This window comes from Colius striatus, chromosome 1 (assembly GCF_028858725.1).
Source record: "Colius striatus isolate bColStr4 chromosome 1, bColStr4.1.hap1, whole genome shotgun sequence".
In the NCBI taxonomy this organism is placed as follows: Eukaryota; Metazoa; Chordata; class Aves; order Coliiformes; family Coliidae; genus Colius; species Colius striatus.
Genome location: NC_084759.1, coordinates 169760360 through 169779421, shown reverse-complemented (window position 1 = coordinate 169779421; position 19062 = coordinate 169760360). Strand labels below are relative to the sequence as shown.

The window sequence follows — 19062 nt, the reverse complement described above, 5'->3', positions numbered from 1 at the left end:
TACCCAAGGTAGTATTTGAAACCAGGGACGTGAACTGATTGTGTAGAAGGGAAGTTTTGCACTTTTATGGATGGATCTTTTAAAAAGTTAAAATATATATTTGGAATTCAAGCCCATGGATCAAGTATCCCACAGAGAAAAAATAATCCAAACATTTACCAACTCTATATTCAAAGTTGAAACAATCTTTAGAGCAGCAGACACAATACTTAAATGTATCAGAAAATTACTTTTCAGGGAAATGAAAGATTATTCTGCTGTAGAATTAAATAACAAAACATAAAGAAGCAATCATGTAGTTGGAGCTAACCTAAAATGCAGGGGTTTGGATTTGGAATGTTAGAAAAGTAGTAGTGATACCATTACGAAATACACAGGAACACGTTAAAACTAATAATCTGTGACCAAAGATGATGACTATCCTCTCTCATGCCATCAAAACTCAGAAATAAAAATCCTGAAGCAGAAACAATAGTATGAAAATTGAGTGATGGGAATTTTCCATTGATGCTTTAAAATACTTGCTGTGTATGTGAGAACAGGTGTGGTTTTCTTCATCCGAGGGTGTCGCTTCCAGCTATTTTGTTTTACTCAACTTTAGCCAGAACACTGGACCTTGGTAAAGGAGGTGCGTTCCACTAAATGTCTGTTATCCTTCCTCTGCTCTAACATTTTCAGCCTAATGTGTCTTAAGCATTTGTCTTTCAGGTAGTGCTTCAGCCTACAATTTATAGGAATACCTGAAAGTGTTAAGCGTTCATTTCTTGAACTTCCATTTATTGCTAATGTAGTAGTGGAACTCTCTGTAGTTCCTTTGAATGACAGTTAGATGGCATAGGATTTTTTCTCCCTTAAGCTACTTTGAAAACACCTTCACGAAGGACTGAAAAGCTTTTAAATAGAGCAGGAGCTAAGACAGACCTGTGCCCTCAACTGACAGGAGACGGAAGCAAAGCCTCTCTGTAGCAGTCTACTGTTGACTTAGGATGCTGCTCTTCTCAACACAGAATCAATGAAGTGGTTTTGCTACATAGTGTGGGAATATCTGTGTGTTGCTGTGACCTACTCAGGAAGGACTTAGCCTAGCTTAAACTATGGCATAGTTCCAGGTGTAATTCTTTACACTGTCTGATAGGAGACATACTCTTAATGTAAAAGCAAAACAGAGTATCACAGGGAGCTGTAGTACAAGCATAGGTACCGAAGAGTAAATCAAGCATAGGTATATGTAACCAAGCATAGGTACCAAAGAGTAAATCCAGAACCTGTTTTCAAACCTCAGACATATGCATGAGTTGAGCTGTTGGAGACAAGCTGACAGCAAAACCCCAAGGGTCAGGAGAAAGCTGCACAGTGAAATACAGGCCAGCATGTTCTTGTACAGAGCAGTGTGCCTGAAGTTCTTTATAAAGTAATGATAAGAGGTCATGTTTTCAGAGATTTATCTGTTTCAGTAATAAAAACTAGGGAACACTAAAAATCACAGAGCACACTTGTTTGGCTTTCCACGATGACCTCTCCAAGCAGGGGTGTTAAACCATAAATCTTTCCTGCTTGGCTATAGGATTTGGCAAGGAGGTGGCTGTGGATCACATGGAATTTCTTGGTTCCCAGCCAGGATTCCTCTGTCATGCCTCTAATCCCTGGCTCTTGGAATGGCTGTCAGAGCGTAACGGCCTTTCCATCTTGTAGTCCCTGTGTCTCTGCACATGCTCCCACTGGGTGTTTGAAGGGACTCTGCCTCACACCAGGGTGCCAAAGGTGTTCTTCCTGTGCAGTGCAGAGTGCCAGCAACCCTGAGCTGCTCGGGAGGTGACCCTGCTTTCCAACTCATAGGCTGTGAGCAGGGAGGTAAGCCTCTTGCTTCTGTAGCTCTGCACACGGAGGAGAGCAGTGCAGCTCTATGGCACAGGGTTCCTCAGCAGGGGAAGCAGGGGTTGTGGGGGCACGGGAGCTGCCAGGCAGCAGATGTGCAGACCCCTGCAGCTTCCTCAGCACCATTTGTTGTGTGGGCAAGTGAGTCTACACTGAAGAAACTTTTTTACTTTAAATTGTTACTCATGTCTTAAGAAAAGGAAAAATCTATCTTTCCCTCACCTTTTCAAGACTCAATTTAAACGGAGCACTCCTCCCTCCCTCGTTCCCACTCTCCTTGTAGCTGCCACTCCTCACACTCAGTCCCTTGCACTGCCGCTGGTGAGGTGGGTGAAGGGGAGGCGAGGCGTTGCTTCCCACTTTTCCTTCCTTACTCCTTTCCTCAGCTCTGGCAGGTGGTTCCCTCGGGGGTCCCTGCTCCAGCGCACCCATACAGGTTATTCTTGTAGTCAGGTTTCAGCAGTGCATCAAGATTCTCCCCAGCGATCAACTCAGGCGCTTTAAATAATCGATCGGCAGTGGTGCTGGGGTTAAAACAGGACTGAATGGTTTTGTCTTCTGTGAAGAATGAGGTGGTTTGGTTTTGTAGTTTGTTTTTGAAGCTTTCCTTTGAGGCCACTGCTTGCATAGACCTGTTAGTATTCTTAGTTAGTACTAGTATTTTCTAGTCTTCCATGATTTAGGCACAGAAGGTATCAGTTATTGGTCCCTGATAAGGTTCTTCCAAATGGGATTGGAAGACTGTGGCGGGTGCAAAAGAGGGGAGGTAGGTCATTGCCCTTGGAAACCCCACATTAAGTGGCAGGATCTTTTTGGTGAGCTTATTAAAGTTCTTGCATCAAACTGGGGAAATGCATTTCCTACCTGTGTGGCAGACCCTAATTCCCTCCACACTGGGATGCCTCTTCTCCTAAGCAAGGTGCTAAAATGGGGCCTGCTAGCATCTGATGGAGACTGAGAGCGCTCGGGCCAAACTAAGGCCTAAAGAAATCAGCTAGCAGTTGAAGATGCTACAGGTCTTTAACCTGTCATCTAGAGAATGGCTTTAGAGACCTTCTGAGTTTGGTGTATTCAGAGTCACTGGTGTAACTAGAAGTAACTTAAGAATGGCTTATTGGAAGGGAGGTGGTTTGAAGTCAGCAGGTCATGGAGTGGGGTTTGGGCAAGACCTGGTAGGGATGGAGCTTCCCTGCATGGGGGAGATGTGGAGAACCATAGGAGATGGTCTAACAAAGTGTAAGTGACATTGCTCCCGTGAGAAGAGGCAGAACCCATGGCAAGCCATGCTTCCTGCAGACGCTTGTCATGAATCTGGTGGTCTTCCTCCAGTTGCTTTTAGCATTATCTTCTGATAATCCACCATGTCTCCACCTAGTAGAATTCAAAATCTCTTTTTCATCTCTAGGCAAAGCCAGTTGCCAGACTCTCCACCGGACTCCGGATCAGAACCGTGTTCTCCACCACAGCTCCAGAGTAGGTCACACGAATTTGGCCTAAGCTTGTAAGGGAGATCTCTAGCTGCTCCTCCCTTTCCTTACTATCTTGTCTGTTTACTCCTTGCAGCCGCATGGCATGACACTACGTGGTCCACTGGTCTGCAACCTTCACTCCCCTGCCCATCTTCAGTGGCACCCAGCAAGCTTCCCTGCAAGCTCATGGAGACATGCTCTGACCTCAGTGCCAGTGGGCATCCCCAAGGCTGCGGCCTGAAGACAGAAAATGCTGCAACTCCTTGGAATAATTCTATGTTCTCCAGCTGTTTGGGTTTTAATTATTCATACTTTCAGCCAAATACGTCTCAGATTTCTGGGTAAATGATAAAGCTTTTATGCAAACGATGAGACAGGTACAAACAAACAAAAGTAGAGCTGGTAGAAGATGTGGTTTAAGACTGGTGCAAAATGCCCGTGGGTGTAGGGTTTTCCACAGGATGGCAGTGTTTAGACATTTTTGAGATATTTGAGGGTTCTTTATACATCTCAATTGATCTTCAGATAGGAAGTAGGAACAGATTTCAATTTTGAAGACATTTCAAGGCTAAAGAGAGATCAACAGATGCTTCATAACTGAATTATAAGACTATTCAGGCGTTTTGCAATTCCTGTTGCAGGGGTTTGGCCATAATGCCAAGTGGCACGAGAGAGAAAAAGAACTGTCTTATCTATATAAGCAGGTGATGTAGTATTCATATACCATCTGCTATATTCACCCAGCAGTGTGCTGTGGATGCTTAATTATTCAAAATACATTGAGTGGTGCAAACATCACAGTGCCTAGTAGAAATGAACTCACTGATGCATGCCGGAGGGGGACCTCTCTAGTTGTTGGGAGAGAAATGTGAATTCAACAGTGTTAGCTCTGGACTTGCAAATGGTCTGCCCCTGTGTCCTCTATAGAACTCAATTACGTGTTAAACAGATGTAGGGGAAGCTGGGCTTGGATTTCTCAGTGGAGCTATTTGTGTTCTTTCTTTGTTTTCCAGTAGAAGGTGCCAGTTAGTCAAAACCATGTAATTTTTTGAGAGAATACTTTGGTGGTTGGAATTTAAGATGTCAAGTAATTCTTGACAAAATGTGGGACTTTTGAACAAACTCAGAATAAGAATAAGAATTAATGTGGTGGGCAGGCTTTTCTTATACTCATGTTTGCACCTTAGTTTGTGTACCTACTGGGCCTGAGTGAGACCTGGAGTTTGGCTTGTTTTTTTCCCTCTATCCAGAAGAACTGACCATCTGTCAGGATATTCTAGTTTACATTTTATAATCTCAAAACTTTGGAATAGGCTTTTTTCTCCCTTTGCACAAAGGAGCAAAATCTTGCTTTCTATGAAAGGTAAAACTGTTACACAGCAGCAGCCCCTTGTGATCTCTTCATTAATGCTTTAACTGCTACTGGTGTTTTCTGGATAAGAAGGAAAGTGAGTTCACACTCAGTGCAACACAAGTATTCAAGATAAAAGTGTGATTTTAATACAAATGTCAGGAAACAATAAAACCCTGCTACTTACCCACTGTATAAATTCCTAAAAAGATATCAACTTTTCTATTCATATATAAAAAAAAAGAACAAGTAATTTATGGTTTGGAAGGAAAAAATGCATAATTAGGTTTTAAAAAGCCAAGAACAAATAGAAAAAGCCCCTTTAAAAAGCCCTTGGCAAATCAGAATGTAGATGATAATCCAATGAGAATGAAATACCTAGGTGCTCACGTGTTACGATTGTTCCATATCTGTATCTAAACTTATAAGTGAGTAATGCAACACATGTTTTTTAAGAAGTATTTCTGCAGTGTCAGGCAAAAAAAGGAAGCTCTCACAATTACTGGGAGATGCCACAGATTCTCCGTTCCAGGCTCAGGACTCTGGACAAGGTAAGCAACTATGTGAAAATGAACTTCAATGTTTCATGTCATAGACAAGTAAATATGTTAAGAGCACAGCTTGTTCTGGCTCTGAAAAGACAATGGTATTAACAGTTTGTAGTCCAGTACCAGGTCTGGAGGAATTTAACTTTCCAGTGTACTTGAGAACTGGAATGTTTTTATATTTGGCAAAGAAAGAAGTGTTAGACATTCATGATTCCTGAGGACTCTCTGGACAAAAGTATTCTGCCATTCTCCATGTGTAAGCCTGCAGTACACAGATGATGCCATACTCTGCTGACTTTGCTTGGCACTACATTGACTGGGCAAAGAAACCATCTTGGGTCAGCTTGGGAATTTGTGTGGTGGATGAGCAAATGAATTGCACTTTCCCTTCATTATCTCAACTCCATATTTTTTCTACAAAGTGTATCCAGGTGCGAGCTTGGTAAAAGCTGTGTGTTCTTCCCCATACCTTTCCCAAATTCAGTTAATTGTTTTATCAAGATAAAAACCGCTAGACTAATTGATAGCATAAAGCTTATCAGGAACATACAGAAATTAATCAGCTTCTGTGAAGTGTGAGACTGTGAATGAGCAGTTTGTAATGAACAGTTTATCTGAGGAGTTTCAGCTTTGTCTGTTAGAGGAAAATCTGAGAGCTGCCTGTTATTTCTTCAGAGTCAGTTCTTTTTCAGCATTAAATCAATCTTTCAGAACATTTTAAATGAATAGCAACTGGATTTAGTAGGTTTTAGGAGACTGGACTAGGTGATCTTTAGAGATCCTTTCCAATCCCTACCATTCTGTGGTTCTATGACTGTTTCCTTTCCTTTGGTATCTTTTATTTGATCAGTATTTGTGACTAGTCCTCTAAGTCTACTGCTACTGGAAAGAGAGAATGAGCAAGCACTAAAACTGTATCTGTATCTAAAACTGTTGTTCCTATTTTTAATGCATAAATATATAGCTTTGAAATATGCTTTTCTTGGGATTTACTGTTAATAAAAGTGCAGTAACACACATGCTGTTGGAAGAACACAGCCATTGGTTGAAATGGCATGGGGATCATTTAGAAATGAGCTATGATTTTCTTTACTGTGTGGGTTTTTTCTCATTTTTTTTCACTCCACTATATGTCAGAAGTGGCAAATTGCAAATGAACCTGAAATGATTCTGTAGGCTCTGTCTGAGCTGAGAGCGGATCTTAGCTTATATGCTTAGTGACATGTTTTTCTCTGTTTTACTCTGTTATCTGCCTCTCTTGTTATATTCTCCTTTATCTTTGTAAAATGTATAGTATCTCAGAAAGTATTAACTAGTCAATCAGATGTAGGGATAAATGTGCTTGTTATTGGAAAGCTGTGCCTCCTCTGGAAAGAAATACCTCTTGCAGTGAGATGGAGTATATTCAGTTTAAACCTGTAGTACAGAGAATGGGAAATGTATGTAAATATTTTGCTTCATTGCTTCTTCCGTTGTTGCAGATTTACAGTAAAATGTTATGCTTTGCTATGTTTTTTTTACCTTCCTAAAGGAAACTATCCATTCTTTTGGAGAGAATAAAAATAGGAAGTGCTACTTGTGTAATATTCTGCAAATCAGGAAAGCTGAAAAAGTTATTTCCTAGGGCAAGGGAGTATAATAAAATCTTTTGGAATAACTGTAAAGGACAATCAGATTTAAATATACATGCAATATATTTATGCTTTGTATGTATGTATATGTATGTAAATATATTTATTAAAATATTTATGCAGAATTTTTGGCTGGTCATAGAAGTAATAACTCAGTTGTCACTATCTCTCTACAGCAACTGTTAAGGACTGTGCAGCTGAAGTACAAGAATATGACAGTGATGGACAGAATGCAGCTTTGGAAAAATACTGTCAAGCTCTGACATGGCAACCATATCAAACTTCTCAGTGGAACAGCTTATTTAACTCAAATTATGAAAAACTGTAAGCACTGATGTTAGCACTTGGAAAAAGTGTTGTCTTGTTTTTGTGGGTGGTTTTTTTTTTTTGCTGGTATTGTTTTGTATGAATAAATGATACATTTGGCATCTCTTGTTCTTACTGAACATTAGTCTGGAGAAGGAGATACAGCAGGCATGATAGAATGTGAATCTGCAGATGTGTCATATAAGCAGAATCTTAAATGGTGGTTGGAATTCATGCCAGTTTTTCTGATTTCTCTTTAGGGAGAAAGAGTTTAACTTAAAATACCCGTTAATTTCTGTTTCCTTAATCAGACACATTTGGCCAAGTAATTACTGAACATATGACACCTTTCCCTCTAATGGCCTAAAACATTAAAGAAAAAATACTTTAAATAAATTTAATTACATTAAATTAATACATTAAAGAAAAAAGATACTTGTATTACACCTGGGCTCATCTAACACACATTTTAATCACTGTTCTCGCACATATATATATCTGACATGCAACTGTTTAGTCAAAGATTTAGATTTTTCCTGTCTAAATCAGAACTGTAAATATTTTTTTGTGCCATGTGATCTGGCAAAGGTCATTCCAAGTTCACTTTACATCCCCGCTTTCCTCTGTTCTAGTGTTTAATGAATGATCCCTTTCAACAAAAGCTATTTTAGAGTGTCTGGTTTATCCCCCAGGATCAGTGCAAACAATTTGTCACTGTCTCCACAGGACTTCAATAGCATAGTAAATTTTAATTTTCCTTTACCCCAGCCTCATAGTAAATTTTTAGTTTAAATTTTTAATTTTAATTAGCCCAGCCTGCTAAAAGGAGTGCTGATAACAGCAGTGTACATCTTGCTGTGTCCTACACAACCCTTTTCCTAAGGTATTGATATGCCCTGAGCAGACAGCTCAGTGTCCAAACATTGCTACTCTTTGAGAGCTGAATGGCACAAGAAACCTCCAGCAGCGTTTGTCATATGATTTGTCTCTCTGGATAGAAGTGTCTTCCAACTCCTGTTAGGCTCAACAGCTACATGAGAGCTGTAGAGCTGTGAGGTGATGATGGGAATTTGCTCTCTTGTCCCTACCCAATTACTTATTGGTTTCCATACACATGAAACCGAAGTTCCAGACTCACATTTCTTGGTGCCTTGTGTCAACAATGGCACTACAATGCAGAGCATTAAAGGATCCAAATACATGTACTGTTGCAATTACTATGGAAGGGGATTGAGATGTTATTTGTGGAGGAAGTCAGAGTTATGAGGTCAATGGCAGTGCCTTTGTTCCAATATGCACTGTAATTACAGCACAGTGCATGGATTTTCTGAATAGTGATCCTGTTAGCTTCAAAGGAGTCATGTGCTTATGCTCTCTCAACATAGACAGCTTACTACCGTACCTCAAAAATGCTGTGCCCACTTTAAGGGCATTTCTCAGGTTAATGATTATTTTCCATCTTTTTTTTTTTCCATTCAGTATTTTAACCTTTTGATTATTTCAGTTCACAACAAAAATGCTGTTAGCTGAGGGAGATTCATTTAAAAAGGTTGCCCTACCGTTTATTATGCTTTACATTGTCTTCTTGGCACTTTCTTAGCCCCTTACCCCATTACTGTTGTGATTGATGGAACTCTGTTACAAAGATATTGTCTGAAGACTCAAGTTATGAATAGAAAGAATAATTCAAAGTATATTTCTAGTGGGGATGCTTGTGTGACAGGAATACCCCTTGATACCTGAAAGTTTTTCCAAGTACTTGGTAAGACTGAGCATTTTTCATGTGATCAGATGAAAATATATATTTGCTCCTAATTACTGTAAATGGCATACACAGAAAATGATTAGCATGAAATTCCTCTTTGGGAGTCATTCCAAACAAGTCAACTTGGACAAATGGAAATTTGTGGTTTCGTTTCTCAATCTGCTTGCCTGTGTGTAGGCAAATGCTCTGGAACTGCTTTAAGAATGTCAGCTTACTAAACTTGCTTTGTACCTAAATTGAGAAATGACTCCTTTCCCTGCTAGGAAACACACAAATGTTCTTCTTAAATAAAAAGAATTACCTGTTGTAGGAAGAAACTGAAGTTTTGCTTCTTTAATAATGACAGTTTGGGGGAATGGTAGACACTTCATTATAATATTAAATAGAAATTAGCATGTGACTTAATAGTTTTGAAATAGTTCCAAATGAGTTTTCACTTTGTTCCCTGTACCAGATAATCAGTGGTTGTTTGAAAGGGGTCTTTTGTTCATAATTTATTGAAGATAACATCTGTACGTTTCTTGTAAAGTCTGTACATTTTGATTTTTCCAACTAATAATGTGCAAATGAATGAATGAGTTCTGAAAAGCCATCTTCAGTAATTGTGTTAATGAGAGGTTCTTGGTAGCATCAGATGAGATCATCAATGTCAAACTTTCATTAGCAAGAGAAACCAATTCCCATGTAAGAGAACCTTGCCATGTAGACCTATTATTTCGGAATTATCCATCACTTAAATCAGAGAACTAGAAACATTGTTGGGATGATGAGTTCACCAGCTCTTTTAGAAAGGTCTTTTGATACTTTTCCTTCTATGCTGAGAATCATGAAGACAGAATACTTTTTGGGTGACAAATTAGCCCTTTGAATAAATAGATCGGAGTTTTCTTAGTTGGGGTAGCATGGACAACATTTTAAAGGAGAGTTTTACAGTCATCTATCTAGAGGGTTGGTATCAATAGCTTTTCTTTGAGCTTGAGTAAAGCCTTATCCGAATCCCAATGTCTTCTGCAGAAGCATTTGGTGTGAGAATTCAGGAACAAACTAGGGAGTCTTGCTGGCTCATTAGAACCTTGTTCTCTACAGCACTCATTTAGCTTCATGTTTTTTTCCTGTCAATATTATAATGAATGCTTAAATACACATCAAGGTTTCATTAGGCTTTTAGGTACACAGAGTTCCTTTATACCAGGTTTGTACGTGAGTATTATGTAAGCTCCTCCATCTCTGGTTTCCAAACATTTAATGTGTCAGACTAGAGTTAGAGTATGTTTTATATGCATTTTCATTTTTACACCTGTGAGAGTGTTAGAGGAAAGTATCAGTAGAAGTCATGGTTCTAAAGATGTATTTTGGCCCCATTTTATCACTAAAAATCAGATGGATTTTAAGACCACATGAAAAATAAGATGTCACTCACATATGCCTGTACTTAACATTGATATTCTTTCTTCTTGTTTTCATAGACCCACTGTAGGATATCACATTGTCACAGATAAAGGATTTAATTTTTCAACAACAGATGATGCCTTCGTGTGCCAGAAGAAGAATCATTTCCAAATCACAGTCCATATTAGAGTCACTGGACATCCAAAATATGTCAAAACTCAGCTGGGGGGGAAACCAATAGAAAAGTTTTCTTTGAAAGCTTTTGGAATAAAGGCAAGTGTTTATCTTCTGTGTGATTGTTACTTTTAATAAGTTAGTGTGTGATTATCCATAGAATAGGGTAAATAATTGAAATGAACTCTTTTCTTAGGCATTTTTGGCCAAGAACCGACCAAAGAGAACTCTTTTAAGTTGCTAGTGACTGCTATGTGGAACTCTCTTGCAAAAAGGGGATGTTTTACGGATGCTTATGCTGACATATACTGACAGACATCATGTTTGCCTGTTTGCTGTGGTTTCACTGACTTCTCTCTTTTTGTCTAAAGCAAGGTAGAATCAAATACGGTTTTCCTGGATAGTTCACAATTTGTAGTCCACCTTTCTTCTTGCCATTTTCATTCTAAGAACCAAATCCTTCCCAGCCAATATAGGTCCACAAACTTGCATATACAGAAGTATATGTCAAACTTTCTGAAAGATTTTACCAGGTTTTGTACTAACTACCAAAGTTCAGTGATTTAAACAAATCCATGTAGTTCTTTTACAAGGCAGTAAGTACCAGTTTTGTTTAATACATTCAAATGCAGAAGAAATGAGTGAATATTACTGTTATCTGTTCCCATGTGAAGCAAAGCACTGCTCAGTATCATTCCAGAAAGGTACAGAAATTTACATTAAAATAACTTATGGAGCTACTTTGCCTACGTTCACTTCTCTTGTTATATATCTACATTTTTGCTTTAGGGTAGAATGAGCTAATAACAATCTAGATTCAGAAAGCAATTTTTCTTTTGCAAATTAATGCATGACTTTCCCCTGCCCTTTGGTTTTGGGTTTGATTTTTTTTCTTTCAAATTATGTCTACAGAAAGATTTGAGTCTTCAGACTAGCTGACTGTTGTCAATCAGGATTCAATTCCCGTGTTAACTTTTGTGTAGTTCTATGAGACGCTATTTCAGACACAATTTGCCTATAAATTTCTATTTCAAATTTTATGTGTGTGAAAGTTTATTCTTCTTGTCATTTTTGAAAGTATTTTTTCCTTTATAGATGGAAGCTCCAAATCAAACAATTGTTATTGAACAGTCTCAGTCAGATCGAAGCAAAAAAACCTTCCATCCTGTTACGTAAGAATGTTTTTAAAATTATTTCATTTTATTTCACTTCAATATGTGATTGACCTGAGTTGTGAGGTAGTTGTTTCTTGGAGACTTAGAGTAGCTCTAAGCCAATTTTCTGATCTTCATCCAAATTCCATTCTGGATGCACACACAGAATCACAGTAGAACTATATACTTGGTCTCCCTTCATTAAGGAAAATTTTCAGCAGCTTTCCAAACGTCTTAAGTATGTTTATCCTACTTCTCCATGGGCACGAGATATATTTGCAGTGCTTTTAAGGGGGACTACCTCTGCTAGAAACATATGTGCAGCGTAGAGCCACCAAGATGATCAGGGGACTGGAACATTTTCCTTGTGAGGAAAGGCTGTGGGAACTGGGGCTGTTTAGTCTGCAGGATGCTGAGGGGGGATCTTTTTAATATTTACAAATATCTAAATGATGGGTGTCATGAGGTTGGGGCAGCCCTTTTTTCCTATGATATCTAGCAACAGGACAAAGGGGTAATAGGATGAAGCTGGAACACAAAAATTTCTATTTCACTATGTGAGGTGAGGTGAGAGTGATGGAGCAGTGGCACAGGCTGCCCAGGGAGGGTGTGGAGTCTCCTTCCTTGGAGATCTTCAAGACCCACCTGGACATGTTCCTATGCAACCTGATCTAGGTGAACCTGCTTCTGCAGGGGGGTTGGACTAGATGATCTCTAAAGGTCCCTTCCAACCCCTACCATTCTATGATTCCCTGGAACTCTCTGCCATTCTTTTGCTTCTTAACTCACTTGTTAACAATGCTTGTTAAGTTTGACAGGACAGTACTTGGCATAAAGGCTGCAATATATAATCTGCAACAATGAGCTTGGGAGAAGAGTTGAATGTTCACTAAGTTACCTCTATCATGGCATTTTTCTTCCTTTTGCATACTGATGAATAGATTCTGCATGTGTAAATTGTTTCAGGGGTGACTTTGGTGGACTGTGTTTTTCTCCATGAAAACTCTTTACTCATTTATCATTTACAAACACTATGTGTTTGAGACACAGATGTATATTTTATACTTCCACATATACATATTAGGTGCAGGTGAAAAAGAGAAAAAGCAGTAATATTTATTTATTTTAATGTGAAAATTCAGATCCAATAATTAGCAATGATAACCTTGGCAAGCAGCAAATACCCATCATACGGAACACATGTTTTATGGTTTTCAAGACTGTGTACAAACAAACCTAGACTCCTTTTACTAATAATACTTTCCCACTACTGGTTCTTTATCTTGTTGATCTCCTTGACATAGTCGTGGTGGATTTTACACATTTTTATAAACCAGGGTTACTACATTTTTACCAGGGTTCCTGCTTTTTCATTTGTCAGGTTTTTTTCAGAACTGTTTTAATGGATTTGAGGAATTCTGGCTTGAGCCAGGTAGATGTCCAAATTCTTTTTTCCCTGATCTTGTTTCATTTTCTGTTTTAGAGTTGACCTGCCAGGGGACCAGATAACTAAAGTAACACTGGGAAGGTTGCATTTCAGTGAAACAACAGCAAATAATATGAGGAAGAAGGGAAAACCTAATCCTGACCAGAGGTATTGCTGTAGTTAGTTGGCCTGTATATGTGAAGTGGAAAAGAGAAGGTTTACCTTAGAATGGAGCTAATTGTGAAAAAGCTGTGATTTTATATCACATTCTGTGGTGCTTGGTATCTGCTTAAAGGCCTCTCATCTACAGTCACAAAATGACATAAGAATAAAGAAAAAGTCTCACTCTCATGGTTAGAGATTGTTTCTGGAAGTCATAGCCAGAATGATGGCTGATGAAATCAAGAAGCTAAAAAAGCAAATGGTCATTATCTTCTGGGGAAGGATGGGTCTTCATCTTTGAGTCTTTATTACTTGTCAGAATTACTGTAATCTTTGTTCATTTTCAGTGACTGTGGAGATTGAAATAGCATGTTACTTGTGAACACAAGAAATATTTTTTCTTTGATATTGTAACATAAATACATTTAAAAAACCATTCTGGCTATCTTTTTTTGATCAATAATAACAATTTTATTTAAATACATTGGGGTTTTTTTTGTGAGAAGCCATAACTTCAGTTATTGTCTTGATTAAATCAATTTCAACTCAGATACTTCATGCTGGTAGTCGGCCTGTATGCTGTGTCTCAGGACCAATTCTACTTACTGTCTGCAAACATCTCTGAAAAGATCATTGTGAGGGTAGGTAGAAATTTATATTGTTTTATGTGAAAAGTGTTCACTGTTTTGCTGTTCACAGGAGACTATGGGAGGTGCTTCGTTGGCATAAAAATGACTCAAAAAGATACAGTTGCATTGTTGTATGAGTATGTTGTTATCTTTTAATTATTGGGGTTTTAAAACATTAAATTCAGTCCCCTACTCCACATAAAATTTTCCTTCTGCTACTTAGCTTTAGCCTACAGTTAGGCTTGGAAGAGAGAAAAAAGCCAGAGTTCTATTGTAACAGGAGCTCTGGAGGGTTAGATTTAGGAGAAACCACAAGTCCCCAGCATGAGTGAAGTTGGAAGGGGGCTGCTAAAGGAAGGTGGAGGCTGCCGAATGCTTTCAGTAATGGCCCCTTTTTCATGTGACCCCGATGCCTGGTGGTTAACATTTGAGCTGGACACAGTCTAGGGTAACTGGTTATTTCTAGAGTAAAGATTATGTTTAGGACTTAAAAAGATAGGAAATGCATAGGTGCCATGTGATGGGGCTGCAAAGGAACATGAGGACTTCTGGAAGATTGCAGTCCCATAAATGTTTTCAAATGGGCTAATCAGGGAACTGCTTCTTGCTTGCATGGAGTCTTTCTAGTCCTTGGCTTGTGGTGAAGAATAGGCTTAGCATTTTGTTTTAGGATTGAGTAAGACCAAGAGCTCTGGTGTAATAAGTAGGCTAGGAAAGGGCTTCTGAAGAAAAGTGAGGACTGCCAACAGCTTTTAGTCTTGGCATCACTTTTTGTAGGCCGTTGCTTGGGTCCTTTTTGATGGCACACTGGTTTACTATTTGGGTTTGGAGAGCGCAAAAGTGCAAACCTCTGGTGTGTATGGTATTGCACAGCAGCTGCCAAAAGAGGATAGTTTTCAGGTGGTTTCACTCCTGGCTCCTTTTTGGTCTGGGCCATACGTTTGTGTCCTCTTGTGCCATAAGCTCTCATCCTGCAGTTACAGTATGGTTTTTGGAGCGCAATATGGCCAAGAGCTCCTTTTGGGGTAGAGCTGTGAAAGGGCTTTCAAAGGAGTTGGTAGTTTTCTGTCCTGCTGAGAAGTTTTATCGTCCTGGATGTTGCTATGAGTACTTAATATTTCAGGACCCTGAAGTGTTATGTTTGTATCATTCCTGTATATTTAGTTCTTCTATTTTTTTATCTGTACTTTTCCACAATACTGCTTTCATCTGAATTTATTTTTCTGCATCTAGCAACATTACAAATATCTTCTACTAACTTGGGAAAGCCATTGTATTTTCACATTTGACTCATTCTTGGGATCATTGTTACCTTATAAGATACGTATTTTTATGTAAGACTTAGAACTTTACGTTTTCCCACTGTTTTTAATGCTAGCTGCTTTGGAAATGTCAATGAAGAGAGCTTCTTTGGTGTGTGGGAGACAGTTTTTTAATAGGGATCCAGGGAATGAGACTTTGCAAACCTGGCCACCATTCCAGACAAAGCAAAAAGAAAGCAGAGAAGCAGAAGGATTGAGAGGATGCTATTTAAAGGAACGCTGGAAAGGGAAAAAAATCCCAAAAGTAATTTTCTAGATGTCTATTGGGGTTTTAGTGTAAGGGTGCAGTGAGGCAGCCAACGATTACCTTAAAGTGGCAAAGCTGTGCAAGTGCACTGTGAGGGAAAGCGACTCATGTTCTGGTTCTTTATACACTCAAACATAACCTAACAAAAACACCAGCTGAGTAGTGGTTATCAGGCACATCAGGTCATGCTCTAATTGTGACAAGCAGTGGTAAGTGCACAGCACCATGCATTGCAGATGGCAAAGCCTTGTGAAAACTCACCTCCCTTAGACTCAAATTTTAAAGTTTTAATTCAAAGACATTGGGGTTTTTTTAAATAACAAAATTAAGTATTGAAATCAAATGCTTGTTGTAATTATGCACACTCCATTGTTTTATTGGTGTTTTTTGAAAGACCCTATTTCCTTGACATGAGATTTCTAATCTGAGTTAATTTAAAACATTACAGAGGATTTTATGAACCACTTGTGTTTAATCTCTGCCTTGTTTGCTCTTTTCTGATTTGCAGCCTAGCTAAAATTTGCTGGTAAATACAGAATAATTATATGGCATAATATCAAAGTTAAAATTTGGAAAGCTTTGGACATTGACGGTTTCACTTAAGGTGATAATAAAGTAGAATTCAAGGGGAAAAGCAACGAGGCCAATGCTGTGTGAGCAGAAACACTTAGAAGTGACTCCATCTGGTTGGGTTTTTTTTTCCCTGTTGGTGTGTTAGAAAAGCCCTTGAATTCAATTTAAATATTAAAGATGTGGCATTTCATTTTCCCTGAATTTCTAATGGAATAAGCAATAGTACATCTATGCTGTACTGTATCTTTAAACATAAGTTTTTCTTCCAGGCGTCTAACCCAGGGCAGTTTGAGAATGACAGTGATGTACTGTGGCAGCGAGGGCATGTTCCAGAGACGACAGTCTATCATGGTCGAGTAGGAATTAACACAGATGCACCAGACGAAGCACTGGTTGTCTGCGGAAACGCAAAAGTTATGGGCAGAGTCATGCATCCGTCTGACAGTCGAGCAAAACAGAATATCCGGGAGGTGAGGTCTGTGGAGCATTTAGGGCATTTATGTTTGCACCACAGCACATATGTGGATCATTGTTCTGACACGTGAAGCAGCTTCTTTATCCTGGGCGTGCTGAAATACTGGCCTAAAGAAAATGAGCGTAGTGCTGTGCTCTGTAGAGCCATCACCCCCGGACTTTGGAAGAGGCTGTCCAGAGAAGCCAGGGATGCCTGTGTGCCTGGGAGTTGTCAGACTGAAGGGTAACTGGCAAGGCAAACACAAATAGCACTTGCTAATGGGGAACAGGGAGGTTGTCCGTGTATTTTGATGTGAAGATTGGCCAAGTGGCCGTGTCAGGCTTGTTACTGGCTCAGTGATGTCCTAGATGCCAGGAAAGAATGTCATAGTGTTTCAACATGGGAATCTTGGTGTTTGTCCAACTAGGTCGATACGAATGAACAGCTGAGAAGAATAACACAAATGAGGCTGGTGGAGTATGACTACAAGCCTGAATTTGCATCTGTTATGGGAATAAAAAGTACCCATGAAACAGGTATTCAGTCAGCTCTGTTCCCCTTTTTCATTAGCAACCTCCACTGTTGTTTCATTGTGCCATAGTGCTTTTTAACACTCTGCTATTTCATCCTCATTTTTTAGGATGCTACAATTTCACACTTTGCTGTGTGTCTCTTTTGATGTAAAAATGACAAAATGAACTATTTCTGGTAATTTTCCAACTTCTCTTTCAATTTTTAAAGATAGATTATTTTCCCAGAGATTCAACAAGAATGAAGAATGTGGTCGGTTTTGTTCTCATTGCAGAGAAATGAGAATTCTAAATGTTTCTGTTTCTTTTCCATGAAAGGGAAAAGACACAAAAAAATGAAATCCTAGATTTTCCTACCACAGAGAAATTCTAGATCATGTTTGGCCCTACCTTTAACTTTTAGGATGGGCAGCACAAAGCACACAACTGTGGTCAACGGTATGCCACTGTGTTTCTTGACTTTTGTTTCTGTTACTTTTATGAACAGGAATAATAGCCCAGGAAGTGAAGGAGCTTTTACCACAAGCTGTTAGAGAAGCTGGAGATGTTGCTTGTAATGATGGAGAAAAAATAGAAAATTTCCTCATGGTTGACAAGGTATGGTCTTGAGAGAGAAAATGGAGGTGATGTTCCTTTTGGATATGCAGCTATAAACAAACACACACTATACTTTTTACAACGCTGTAGGCCTCTGCATGTATTTACAAAAATAGTGTTTGGCAAATCATTGAGAAAAATGGAACCACCAGGTGTTAGAAAATGGCTTTTAATGACAGAAAATATTTACATTAAAATCTCATTATAATAAATAAATAAACTACAATAAAAGAGAAAAGAAATAGCTTTGCTGAATAAAGGTGCATAGTGTTGGCCCAACAACTGGGACTCTAAAACATTCTTTTGTGTTTAAGAGCTCCAGAAGTGCATTAAATAATGATGGCATTCTACTTGTTAAATAAAAACTTCCTTACTTTTAATTGTGGTGTGATCACTTCACACTAAATCCAAATACTGGCTCTGTGGGAAGATATTTTTTGCCATCTGAAATCCTTATTGTAGATTCAAAATGATGCACCATAAATTGTTTATAACACACAAAATAATTACCATGCTTGTATTTTGGAAACAATGCCTTAGTCTATTGTCCTGCGCTCTCTTCTCCTACTTTTCCTGTAGAAATAGGTCTACAAGGAACTGTCAGTCACAGAGTCCAGTCAGACATGACTGCAGACAGTGCTTGTCCAGAACATTGCTCAGAGCAGTCTCTCTGTTATGTTCTGGTTCACTGCAGGTCAAGGACCACTTCCCAGCTTTTTCCTGCTTATAGCTGACAATGGGAAGAGGGAAGTTTTATGGATTGGTAACCTTGTCTTGTCACAGAATCTTAAGGGTTGGAAAGGACCTTGAAAGATCATCTAGTCCAACCTCCCTGCCAGAGCAGGACCACCTAGAGTGGATCACACAGGAACTCATCCAGGTGGATTTTGAATGTCTCTAGAGAAGGAGACTCCACAACCCATCTGGGCAGTCTGTTCCAGTGCTCCATCATGAACATGATCCTGTATTCATTACAATCATGCATTCGTTCATTATTCTATAGAAAACTCAGGTTTACACTACCAAACCTAGGGGAAATGTCTGTTTAAAATAGTGCATTTCACTTGTCTTCTTTTGATAGACTACAGATAAGCTAAATTCATAGGTTACATCTGTTAGGCTGTATTCCATACAAAGGAGGCATGAAACGGATACCTTGAATAAAGCTGTAGAAAGAGCACTTTGTAGAGATACTGCTGAAAATGAAACTTATATAAAATTTGCTGTATTTGGTTAGAGATCCAGCTTGCAATTTGTTTCTGGATGCTTACAGAAGAGCAGTGGTATTAGACAGTGACACTAGGTTCATTTTGCCCTTTAGCCCTCCCTGTTACATTGTGTGACAGCTGCAGCATCATCTGCATCTTTGAGCCCCCATAAAATCGCTTTGTGGTATTCAGTTTTTTTCTGAAAAGTCTTTTAGGCTGGACAATTGAGCTTTTGATTTACATCTTTATTTG

General features: G+C 38.9%; 1 protein-coding gene across 1 annotated transcript in view; it reads left to right on the top strand.

Annotated features, from left to right (window-relative positions):
• MYRFL (myelin regulatory factor like) overlaps positions 1 to 19062 on the top strand; it is a 39053-nt gene that overhangs the window by 1930 nt on the left and 18061 nt on the right. Inside the window, 11 exon segments of the mRNA XM_062017446.1 lie at positions 3281 to 3348; positions 3439 to 3685; positions 5152 to 5246; positions 7051 to 7198; positions 10412 to 10607; positions 11604 to 11680; positions 13146 to 13256; positions 13801 to 13891; positions 16291 to 16491; positions 16903 to 17011; positions 17493 to 17602. Of these exon segments, the coding sequence (XP_061873430.1) occupies positions 3281 to 3348; positions 3439 to 3685; positions 5152 to 5246; positions 7051 to 7198; positions 10412 to 10607; positions 11604 to 11680; positions 13146 to 13256; positions 13801 to 13891; positions 16291 to 16491; positions 16903 to 17011; positions 17493 to 17602 (1453 nt within the window).